Here is a 12,287-nt window from a genome sequence, read left to right on the forward strand (position 1 = left end):
GTGGAACTCTTTTTCCTAAGGTTGGGTTATTATATAATCGCACTATACAGGTGGTGTGGTATACGTGTGTGTGTTTGCGAGAGATTTTTTTTGTCTCAAGATTGATCATAGTTTTAGTTGTATAATTTTCCATTCCAAATAGTGTTATAATATTAAGCCTTGCCCTGTGTGAATGCCACCTTCTCCACTTCCTTTGTGTTTTCGGTCTGAACTTGTTTGTTTATAAAGCTGACACCTCCTTCCTAGGGCCAGTGTGACAATTAGACTAAATTTAATTTCAAAATACTTCCTTAATATTTGGTAGCAATAGTGGTAATACTATGTACAGCTCTGAACAAACAAATTGTAACAGGAAAACCTTGGGTTTGAAGGGAAACTGGATAGCTGTTATTTTTCCTGTTTCTGGGCAAAACTGACTCTTATGTAGAAAATAAGGATTCTGTATCTGCCTTTCAAATATTGAACAAGTCTGAGAGCCTGCTAGGTCCCAAGCACTGTCCTAGGTGCCAGTGCTACTGTGGTAACAACCTATGTGCTGGCACTAAAAAAAAAAATCAGTTATGATGTGCTCTTGCTCAGCTCTAAATCCTCCATTGTCCAGTTGGAATAGCAGAGCCTAGACCAGCCGTGGGCAAACTACGGCCCGTTTGAAATGAATAAAACTAAAAAAAAAAAAAAGACCGTACCCTTTTATGTAATGATGTTTACTTTGAATTTATATTAGTTCACACAAACACTCCATCTATGCTTTTGTTCCGGCCCTCCGGTCCAGTTTAAGAACCCATTGTGGCCCTCGAGTCAAAAAGTTTGCCCACCGCTGGCCTAGACAGTGGTAAGAAAGCTAAGGCTTCTATTTTAAACTCTTCACCAATAAAGTTTTAGATTCTAAATCTAAAATACTGCTTGATCTTGACATGTAAAAATGTTCTCCAAAGTTCACTGCTCATTAACAGTGTTATTAGGTCAGAGATATAGCAAAGGCATCTCCAATGTTTCCCTATTCTCTTTGCCAGCTCTTTACCAAATGATGTATTAGACTTGCTGAGAGCTGGACCCCAGTGGGTTGGGCCACAGCTAGATACAAAGATGTCTGGCTGTCCCTTTGGAAGGGACTTGGCTTGAGTTCTCATTGCTCAAAGCTCCACCTTACTATGTTGGGCCAGACCCGTTGGAATGAGAACTGCTGCCATTCTCTTACACACTATGAAATAAGTGTCATCTGGCTTGGGAAACAAATATCAAGTCCCCTTCCAGGACCTAATCAGAATTCAAAAGCTTTAAGGTAGCGCTCCCTCAAATGCAGATCCTGGACCTCTGCAGCAGAAATGACAAAAGGTGTTCAGAGTAAATGAAAATTCCCTATCTCACCCTAGCTGGTTTGAGTGTCGGCCTGTGGACTAAAGGGTCCCAGGTTCAATTCTGGTCAAGGGCACATACCTTGGTTGCAGGCTCCTCCCCAGCCCAGGCCCTGGTAGGGGGCGTGGCAACCAACTGATGTGTTTCTTTCACATTGATGTTTCTGTCTTTCCCTCTTCTACTCTTCCTAAATAAAAATCAATGGAAAAATATCCTTGGGTGAGGATTAACAAAAAAAATTTTAAAACTAGAAAATTCCCTATCTGATCTTTGACTTATTGAATAAGATACCTTATAGAGGGGGGAGAAAACAGAAATCTGGGTTTAAAACAAGTTCTAGAATAACATACATTGTTTGAGAACTGATATCCAGGATATAATCCATGCCTTCTAACAGCTTACACTCTCAACACCTAGAGAGGTAGCCACTATTAATCAAGGACTTCAGCCTTCACTAAGCAGTATGGTCAGCAGAACAGGAAACTTTGGGCTTGTCAAACTACATTATCCAAAGGACAGGAATCATGTCTCCTCTTCACTGATGTTCACCTTTCCCAGTGCTACACAACAGATGCAAAGTGTCCTGCTGTAATCAGAGCCAGGCTATCCCAGAATAGGTAGGCACCTAGTTAAATTGTATCTAGTTGGCCTTGGATCTCAGCCATCCTCATAACCTCTCAAAGGACTCATTTACGCAGAAAACTGCAAAATGTGCTGTTCACCCCTAAGTACCAATCCTCCCAGATGAGATTTGCATCCTGTCCCCTAAATTCTATGTGGCACTCTCAGGAGAGGGTGTGGTGTGTCTAAGGTCATTCCTGGTGATGTTTTGCATGGAGAACATTCAGTTCCACTGAAATGCTCTGGCAGAGATCATTACACACTTTGACAGAAAATTGAGGACACAGGTTAACTGGCAGCAGCAGCAGGAGTATGCTAACACTGGGGGAGGGGTGGCACACAGATAAACTGTAAGTCCAACTGCAGGCCAAGCACTGTAATCCACAGGCCAAGTACCTGGGGTGGGGCTTTAAACCCTGGGCTAAACCCATTCCTGAGCCCTCTGGGCCACCTGCAGGCAGGTGCACTGAACGTACATAGCAAGTGTGCTTCACAACACAATCCAACTGGGGAGTGGGTAAAGTGCATTTATTTTCTCTGTTTTTCCTTTGGAAAAAAAAAAAAGGAAAAGGAAAAAAAAGCCCCTTCCCTCCCAGCACCCATTGTCCACTGGCCACGGAGGGGGTGGAGCCAGGGCCAGCCCCCTAGGAGAAGGTATAAGAGTAGAAGGCAACGGCATTGACGCTGTAGTCCAAGGGGAGGAGGTGCCCGATGTGCCTGGCCCCTAGGCTGGCCCCGCCCAGGGCAGAGGAGTGATTGAGCTTCATCAGGGTGAAGCTGGAGAAGGAGTTCTGAGCCTGGATCTCTCTGCCCTGGGTCAGCGCCAACAGGAAACCTGGAGGAAAGAGTGCAGAGGACAGATGAAGGAGACCAACGCCCTGTGATGGAGCCCACGGTGGGGAAAGATCGAGGAGAGAGGCCCGCGCCCTGAGGCATTCCCGTACAGGTCCCAGGGGACCCACACGCCAGATCCCAACAGGTGTGCACCAGTGCGTGAGCCCAGTAACGACGGGGGAACTGGAGCCAGCTGTCCCCAGTGCCCGATGCCGGGAGCTCCAAGGAGCACGGGCCCTTGCGCTACTTCAGAGCCTAATGGAACCAGAGTTGCCCAAGGCGGCAAGGGCAAGAAGGCCCGTTTCGTTCCTTCTGGCTAGGACACTGTTGAGACGAGGGATGTCACCACACGCTGGTCTGAAGCTCTGATTTTAAGTTAGATTTGTCTTTAATTTAAAAAAATGGTGTTATTTAATAAATCCTTTGGAAAAGAACATCTTTTTAAGAATTCAAAGAAGCTGGATGGGACCTTGTACGAGGGCTCCCTGGCAGACTGAAGGCTGAGGGCCTGGAGCTGAGGCATCAGTGGCCTCAGGACCCAAGTCCTCCCTGGAGCAGAGAGCTTTCCTGAGCCACCTCTTCCCGCACCATCCCTCACCCTTGCCCTCCCCTCAACCCCCCCCACCCCCCACCCCCCCCACACACACACACTCACCTTCCTTCAGCAGCTCCCAGCTCTTCCACACAGAGCCCACACACAGGATGGGGAGGCCAATCTCCCCTTTGAACAAGACCTGGACAGAGAGAAATGGACAGTGGGGGTGACCAAGTCTCCGATGCTGATGCTGAAGGGGATAATCTTAGAACCAGCGCTCCCTATCCCACGTACACGCCACTAGTCGAGAACCAGAGGTGAACTCAAGGGGGGAAAAAGGAAAATAGGGAGATTCACAAAGGCAAGGGGGAGTGGGGAAAGGAAAAAGCATTGAGCAGCAACAGAGGAAGGAGCAAGAAGAGAGGGAAATGGGCAGAAACATGACTGAAAGCGGGGAGCCCGTTACCACATTGAACCAATGCTCTACATATAAAGAAAGATCACGGACCAGCCACAGGCAGGAGGCACTGGACCAAAGAACTTTTTTGTGTCATAGACATTCTACAAAATTTTTCTCAAACCCAAGTTTTCATTTAAGATCATATCCAATTTACAGAGTTCGATGGGACTGTTTCACCCCTCATGGGAAAGGGCCAAACCTGGCCCAGCAGCTCCCGCCTCAACTCACCGGGTCAATCTCAGGCAACACCGCCACGACGTGCCTGCCCAGCATCTCCCCAGCCTTCCTGAAGATGTACCGGGAGAGGGGGTCTCCCTGCTGAGCACCTGGGGGAGGGAAGGGGGGGAGCGGTGAGTTCCTAGGGAGCTGCCAGTGCTCAGTGCCCGCTCTCTGGTGCAGGGCAGCAACAGCTAGGTCTAAGTGGGGAATGATGCCCACCTCAGGGCATGTAGGCAAGTCAGCCTCCAAAGCTGCCACTACACCCTTACTTCCCCGACCCCTACCAGGCCCTTCTCCCTAGGAAGGGTGTCCTGGATGGAGGTGGCTCGTTCTAGGCACTTGAGAAGGGACGCCCCCCACTAGAGAAGCACCCTGGCCCCGGGCTCACACTCCGCTTACACGGAGTTATGGAGTCTGTCCCAGAAGGTCTCGGCTCTGGGGACTCAGGACTCTACTTGAGCAGCTGGCTGGTGCTCCTGTCAGGGCCCCCCACCCTCCTTCAACAGTCTGCTATTGGTCAGTTCCTTCCCAGCTCTGTTCTGAAGGGGCCTCCTGCCAGCAGGACCCTCCAATGCCCTGAGGCTGCAGGAATCCAAGTTAAGGAAGTGTGGACCGTACAGTGGAGAAAGAGTGGCGTGCAGACAAGTAAGCCCTATGGTTCAGCTACTCCTGACGCCCAGCCAAACGTGCCTAACCGCTCCAGGATCCTCTAGTATTCTTTGGGTACCATTGGTTTAAAAAAAGTTACAGATTTGCCCAAAGGACACGTGCTTCATAAATTTTTCAGAAATGGACGTACAGCCTGCACAAGCCACGATAGCTGCCAAGAGAAACGGGTAGCATAAAGCAGCTGTCAGTACAACTGTGTGTCCCGCCTCACCCCAAGGCCCATGGCGGCAGAGACCTGAGGCCACTTGGTCAAAGGGAGATCAAACTGGCTGCCAGTCCCCACCTGAACCTTCCTCCACTGCGGCCCCCTTCCCACCAGGGGAACAAACCCCGCCCCACCTCCAGTACCTTCTGCAATTTTCCGGCAAAACCCAGCAAACCTGGATTTATCAAAGTCCCTATATAGGTGTACGAGGATTCCTAGTCGATCTGGCACCTGAGAGGCAGAGAAAAGGTACAAGATAGTTGTCAGAAGCAAAGGAAAATCCTCAGTCTGCCCATCCAAGGTGACCTTCCTCATGTCTCTACTGATTGAAAAGGTGGAACGTTTGTTCTTTTAAGCTCTAGAGCAGTGGTTCTCAACCTTCCTAATGCCGCGACCCTTTAATACAGTTCCTCATGTTGTGGTGACCCCCGATTTCATTGTTACAAATTGAACATAATTAAAGCATAGTGATTAGTCACAAAAACAATATGTAATTATATATGTGTTTTCCAATGGTCTTAGGCGACCCCTGTGAAAGGGTCGTTCGACCCCCAAAGGGGTCGTGACCCATAGGTTGAGAACCGCTGCTCTAGAGAGAATGCAAGGATTTGAGATTTCTCATTTAAGTTCTTTGTTCTCCCAACAAAAGCTCCATTGCTCCTTACAGATTAGTTTGGACAGAGCACAGATCTCTGCTCACCAAAGTGTGTTCTGTAGTTCCCTGAGGTGTTCGTGAACAGATTTATTTGATCAAAGGGCTCTAAAGACTACTGCACACTGTAACTCTCCCTTAGAGATTCACAGTGCACATTAGCAAGTTAAAGGCTCTGAGAAGTCCTGAACCAAGAAATCTATTTGTTTCCCCAAACTTATTTGGCCACAGAAGGTCCTTCTTCTATCCCAACAAACTTAACAAACCAGGAACACCTCTGAAGGTCCTGAGGAACCAGTGATTCCCCAGATACATCACTAACACGGAAGAAGAGGGGCTAAAATTTGAGCTCCTACAGCAATGTATTACTATTATAAAGAGTACTTATTTACTCTCTACAATTACCTTATAAAAATGACCAAAGGATAAGAGAGGGAGTGGTAGATATATCACTGGGATTTTGAACCAGTTGCTGAGTCAGCATACCTTACCCTCCACTTCCTATAGCAGTTGCTATTCCTATTCCTCAGCTTGGCCCAGGCCAGTTTCTCTATAATCATCAACCTATGAGTCTTGAAAATACAGGTCCTACCTCCTATATTTCTAATCTCTTTCCCAGACCCCATCCCCAGCTCACCTAAGTGGCCCTCACCCAGAGAGATGTCTATTACATCTATATTCTCTTCCTTCTCCGCTTCCCACATTTTACCTCTGGCTCAGATAAACTCAGCTATTTCCAAACCCACTACAAATAAGCACAGCTGAGACAAGAAGGAAATTCAATCCCCGATAGCCTGGGTAGGAGGCCACACCTCCCTGAGAACTCTCCCAGTCCACCTCCTAATGCCTCTCCTCCCTGACCCACACAGGCCGAAACAGCTTGCTGTCTAACGTATCTGTTCGGACTTTACCCCCGTCTCCGTCTGTGAGCACCGTTTCCTGATCTCACTCTGCACTCCTCATTCCAGCTTAGAATGTCATCTGCCTTCACCTCCCAGCAGGGTCCAGCTGCCCAAGAATGAAGTGTGGCTAACCACCCATCCCTCACCTACTCCTCCCTCAGGCCTGATACCCTCCTGGAATGTACCGCCACATCGATCCAAATCCTGTCCTCACCTATGACTTCTCTATCCTCTAGCTCTGACCCACAACTCACCCCGACTTTCCTTTGGCTCACCCAGTCCCTCTCTTGCATCACTCCTGCTCAGTCTCCCACTGCCCTACCCCAGGTGTGCGTGTGTACCAGGGGCAGGGGGAGTACCTGGAAGTAGCTGAACATGGCCTGTTTGACGTAGCCAATGTCATGAGGAGCTGCCTCTAGGTTGTCGATGGAGTCGAACACTATTTTCACTGCCTGGTGTGCAATCCAGTAGGCTGTGGAGAGCAGAGAGGGCTAGAAGAGGGGGCAAGCTCCCCAAGCTCACAGGGAAGGAACCTCAGACCTAGAAGGGTTCGCAGTCGGCATGGATACTATAGCAAGTTAGGTGCCCCGATTCCCAGACAGGGGGCCTCTAATTGAACTGTATCTGACGGATCACATAAGGGAAAGCTGGAGGGGGAAGACAGACAGGTGATGCTGTGTCACACCAGCTGCTAGGAACTGGACCCCAAGGGCCCCTATGAAAACCTACAACTGCTGCCTATACAGATGTGATAGCAGGAGAAGCTTCTATATCCCCTTCCCATTAGCAGAAGAGCAGAGCATCTCCTGGCCTCCATGGCCTTAACCACATAGTGTCAATTCCTCCCCAGGGCTCCAAAGCCAACACACGTAGTCAACAGCTATTATGCTGAGGCATGAACCTGAATCCGGGGTGCATATCACTGCTGAAGAGCAAGGCAGCCACTTGTCCAGCATTTGCATCTCTACGCTCTCTCAGTCATTGTTTTGTACTCAGGACCATCGACTCAGGAGCTGTCCCCAGAAAGCCCCAAGGGGTCAGCAGGTTGAGGGCAAGAGAGAAGATTGAAGAGCTGCAGGCAGGGAAGGTCCAGGACCCTGAGCCAGGCCCAGTCGGTGTGAGCTCACCTGAGCCCTCGTCCCCCATCATGTGGCCCCAGCCACCGCAGCCACTCTCAGAGCCATCTGGGTTGATGAGCCTGCAGTTGGAGCCTGTCCCAGAGATGAGCACGATCCCACCTGGGGAAAGGGCACACGGGGCTCAGTGTGGCCAACGCACTGCACACAGCGAGCGCACAGCTTCCAACTGAAGAATGGACAAACACCAGCCCGGGCCAGGGATCGCCCCCAGCCCTGCAGAGAAAAATGAGCTAGTTTCCTGCTAAGGTGGGGGACCAGCTCTCAGAGCAACTCCAATCACATACAGCCCTTCTCTGGGGACAGAGAGAATAGGAGCCTGTGTCCCCTTGCCCAGCCAGCCTTCCAGTGACTATCTGCTTTACTGAGTACCTACTATATGCCAGGGATGGTGCTGGATCCTACTCACAGTAATAGTCAACAGCCTAAGCCACCTTATCAATATGCCAGTCTTGTGGTACCGAGGCTTTTTACACTCCTATCAAAGCTCCTCTTCCCTTTTTTTTTTATTTCCTCAGCATTTACTGCTTTCCTCGGCCAGCCTCAGGACCAGCTTCCTTCGGGATGGAGTCTTAGGTCTTGCTTCTCATGAAAGATAGCCTCTTGCCTTCCCTCCTGTCCAGTCTTTGCACTGGCAGGGACTCAAGCTAATTAAAGGGGGAGGGGATATGACGGAGGTTGCCTGCCAGATATTTGCAAGACAAATTCTCCCAGCTAAGAAGCTTTCCCAAGAAAAATTTCTCAACCTCACCATCCGGCGTAGCTGTGGCGATGGAGCCAGCGGCATCGGTGGTGATTACGTAGCTTTCGCTCAGGTAGGGAAATCGGCCCCTCAGCTCCTCCATCAGGATCCTCACCGCGTCCTCCTGCTCCCCACCGCTCAGGGATAGGCCCTAGGCCACGGGGGAGGTGAGCAAGCAAACAAGATGTAGACCCAGCTCCTTTCTCAACCCGCACCCCTCCTGCTACCTGCCCGCTGCTCTCTACATGTGGGCGGTGCTTCTCCAGCCCGTCTTCCTTCCACCCCACATGCTAACCCCTTGGAAGATTGTGGCCTGGACAGGAAATGGACTGGGGATTCAACGATGCCAAGTGTGGAGCTTAGGATGACAGCAGTGCCCTTAACAGAAAAATTAGGCAGAGGAGCAGGTTGAGGAGAGACAAGCGTGGTCGGGAATACATGGGGTTGGGCTGTGCCTGCAGAACATCTCACTGAGGACGTGTCCAGGGAGAAGCCAAGGCTACAAGCAACTTGGGAGAGAGGCCTGAGCTGGGAAGAAGAGCTCACGTAGTAAGCGCTTATGGGTCAGGGTCTCTGCCAACCACTTCAGAGTGTGTCATGTCATTTTACTCTCCCAGCAACTCTGAGGCAGCTCCTGTTCTCTGCACTTTCCAAACGAGGAAAAGGAGGGTCACAGAGATGCTGAGTGACACACCAAGGTTGCAGTGGCTCCCCAAAGCCCGGTGCTCTTCCAACCGTTATGGCTTGTACATGACAACTGAAGCCACAAGAATAGGTGAGCGCGTGCGAGTTTCTAGACCAGAGAATAAGCCTCCAAGGTCTTTCCTCTGCAGTCAAGGCCATCGGACTCATCTAGCTCAAACGCGCTTCCTCAGTGTTGCTGTGACTCATCTCCCAGGCTCTACCCCAGACTCACCAAGCTTCGTAGAGGCACCAGAGGATCCACTCCTGCTTTCTGCTTGGCCCTGCTCACCATCTCGTTGATCCTCTCCACACACTTGTCTGTCCCGATCAGCTGGCCCCAGTCAAGGGAAGGAGGAGTTACAGAGGCCTGCACACCTGTGCTGCCCCTACAGGCTGCTACCCCTGACCAGGAGTTACAGAGAATAAAACCACAACCAAGCCCCTCAGTGCGGCCTTTACCCAGTGGTTTGTGCTGAGTCCGTCCGCTTCTGCCAGGATCTGCCCATCCTCTGAGAGTAGAAGGACCTTGGACCGCGTTCCTCCCCTACAGAACACGAGTCTTGCTCAGAAAAACCTGAAGGTACAGCTAAGCTTGTGCAGTCCCTGTCACAGAGCCCGTGTGACAGAGACTGCTCCAGTAAACCCAGTCGCCATCCCCAAACCCACCCCCGTGGTTTGGTGGCTGTTGGTGCTCCTGGGCTCTGAGAGGTCCTGCTCAGCTTCCCCTGGGGACATCCCACTTATCCTGCAAGGCCCTACTTATACGTCAGCTAGTCCTTGAAACCTCTGGCGTGTGGCCCACTCACATAGCTCCATTAGCTAAGCCAAGTCGCTGCCCCCAGAACTTTTAAGGATTCCTCTGTATTGAGTGTATTCAGTGTTTTTCTGTCTGCCTCTCACTAGACCACAAGTTCCAGATCATTTATCCTCACCCCTAGCACAGGCAACACTCACTAAATATGACGAGAGAATGGCACATCTCTCTGCTTCTCACAAAAGCTGAAGGCTGCCTGGCAAGATCCAGCCCCAGCTGCCAAGGTCTTGAAGACACCCTGGTGAGAAACACTGGCCAGGTGGCAGGAGTTTATACCCACGTACGCAACTAAACGGTCACATGCTTACTCCTGGGGGAAATGGAAGTTTGGAGGGAGGTCTGTGGTGGTGTGATGTATGTTTCTATACCGATCAGTACTTTTGAGACTATCAGAAGAGGACACTGAAGACCTGCTGACCAAACTAAAAAGTGACAAGAAGTTTCAAGGGGAAGTTAATGCATGAGATTCAACACGGAAAAGAACCTCTTGACAAACTGGGGGGGAAAACGGGTCATATCTTATACATATAACAGGGATGAATCCAAACTCTTGTACTTAGGTTTTTGTTGTTGTTTGTTTGTTTGTTTGTTTGTTTGTTTTAAAAAGGGCAATAGTACAGGATGGGGAAGATCAACTTTAACAATGCATGTGAAAAAAACATGGTGTGGTCCATGCGCGAGCAGAGATGTGGCTGCCATATAAGTAATCCAATTCAGATTCCACAGTGCCCTGGCTGAGGCAACAGCCACCTCTATTATGCTCTGATTTGATGCACCCGGATTCAGAGAATGTTGTCACTGGCAGGAGACTTGGCGATCATCCCCTTCATCTCTCTTCTCACTTTATACATAAGTGGGAACTGAAGCCTATACTGGGTAAAAGTCTTGCCTCTACAAAAAGTCCAGGAGACAATCTTCTGAGCAGGAAAAATGCAAGAATAACAGGGCTCTTTCCAGGGTCAGGAGCCTGGAGGGACCAAGCCCGGCTAGCACCCTGGTTCCAGCGGCCCCAGCTCCCAGACACTCTCTGGCAAAGATCTCTGTCCCGGCTTCCACCCACTCTCCCTCCCCACCCGCCAGGCCAGCAACTTCACACCTGACACCTGTTCTGCAAAACCCTCCATGGGGTCGGGAATGGGGAACAGACGAGTGGGTAGTTCCTGGGGAAAGGGGCGTGGTCCCGCCGTGAAACACAAAGGAGCCCCCCCGCCGCCCCGCCCCGGGTGTGGCCGTGGCACCCGCAGAGCCCCGGCAGGACACGCACCCGCGCGAGCAAAGGCACCGCCGCGCGTGCACAGAACCTGCTCTGCAAGGCCCCGCAGCCCCGCAGCCCAAGTGGCCGGTCTCGGAGGCGGGAGGCGGGAGGCCACCGGCCCGTCCACGGCCTTTCTTCCGCCCCGCCCTCGGGCAGGGGCAGGGGCAGGGCCAAGCCGCTGGCAGGACGCCCCTCCTGGGCTCCCTCCACCCGGCCGCACTCACCCCTCTACACCCCCGTAGAGCGCGGCCATGCTGAGGTTGCCGCCGCCGCAGATCGCGCCGTCTGCTACCCGCCCGGGCGGGACTCCCGGCTGGACGAGGGCGCTCCTCAGCGGCTCCGGGCGCGCAGGCCCCGCCCCAGCGCCTGGCCCTGCTTCCGAGATGGGCCCCGGATCCCCGGCGGAGGAGCCGGCCCCGCCGGACGCGCCCCTGTGCTGCCCGCCCCTCGGCCCCGGAAGGTGCTGGCGGCCCCGCCTCGCGCGTGCGCACTGCCCGGGAGCCACGTAGACGGTGGCCCCGCTGCGGTGCGGGACCGACACCCGCTTCCCGCCGGTTTGGGGCCGGGTAGGTGCGCACCCGGGCCAGGGGTGTCGCAGCGCCTCCAAAAAGTGTAGTGTTCCACCCACCACCTGGCTGGCGATGGCGCAAGTGCCACGTGCGCCGGAGACCCTCCCGCAGACTTGATGCTGCGCGTTATGATTACGCATCCCCTGGAGACTCCAGACGCGGCTGGGGACGGAGGGCTGCTGGAGACTGGCCTTGGCCTTGGCCCGGAGAAGGGCGTTTAGTTCAGTTCAGTTCTTGGAAGGTGGGGGGAGGGGAGGTATGTGAGGAAAAAAGTGAAGATAGGGAATATTTAAAATAGACACATTTTAACCAAGGTGCTCAAATTATTAACATTGTGAAGGCTGAGGCATGAGAAAAGAGCTCATTCTTAATTCTAACTACCCTGGGAACTTAAACTTTTTTTGAGTTTCCCAATCCTGCATCAATGCCTGGATATAGATCTGGACTGCGGGTAATCCTCTAGCCCTGAAGGACTCCCATACATGCCCGCATGACATCCGTTATCCAGACCACTGGGTGCGACCAGGCCTGGCACCCCTCCTCTGGACCACCTGGCATCCATCATCCCGACTGCCTGACATCTGTTTGATAACCGTGTGGACCAGACCTAGGACTCAGAATGCAGAACTGATAA

The 12,287-nt window shown here is 51.9% G+C and overlaps 1 protein-coding gene across 2 annotated transcripts; it reads right to left on the reverse strand.

Moving 5' to 3' along the window:
* Positions 1-2,488: 2,488 nt before the first annotated feature.
* On the reverse strand, positions 2,489-11,495 carry NAGK (N-acetylglucosamine kinase). 2 transcript variants are annotated; one of them, XM_059659486.1, is made up of 10 exons: positions 11,309-11,495; positions 9,475-9,559; positions 9,248-9,346; positions 8,341-8,482; positions 7,581-7,691; positions 6,813-6,925; positions 5,043-5,130; positions 4,035-4,132; positions 3,467-3,545; positions 2,489-2,812 (listed from the first exon to the last, which is right to left on the reverse strand). In XM_059659486.1, the coding sequence occupies exons 1-10, from the start codon at positions 11,335-11,337 to the stop codon at positions 2,622-2,624; spliced, it is 1,035 nt and encodes a 344-aa protein (XP_059515469.1). In that variant the 5' UTR covers positions 11,338-11,495; the 3' UTR covers positions 2,489-2,621. The 2 variants fall into 2 exon arrangements, with proteins under 2 accessions (XP_059515469.1, XP_059515470.1); XM_059659487.1 differs by lacking the exon at positions 11,309-11,495 and adding an exon at positions 11,094-11,116.
* Between the last annotated feature and the right edge of the window lie 792 nt (positions 11,496-12,287).

This window comes from Myotis daubentonii, chromosome 12 (genome assembly GCF_963259705.1).
Source record: "Myotis daubentonii chromosome 12, mMyoDau2.1, whole genome shotgun sequence".
Taxonomy (NCBI): Eukaryota; Metazoa; Chordata; class Mammalia; order Chiroptera; family Vespertilionidae; genus Myotis; species Myotis daubentonii.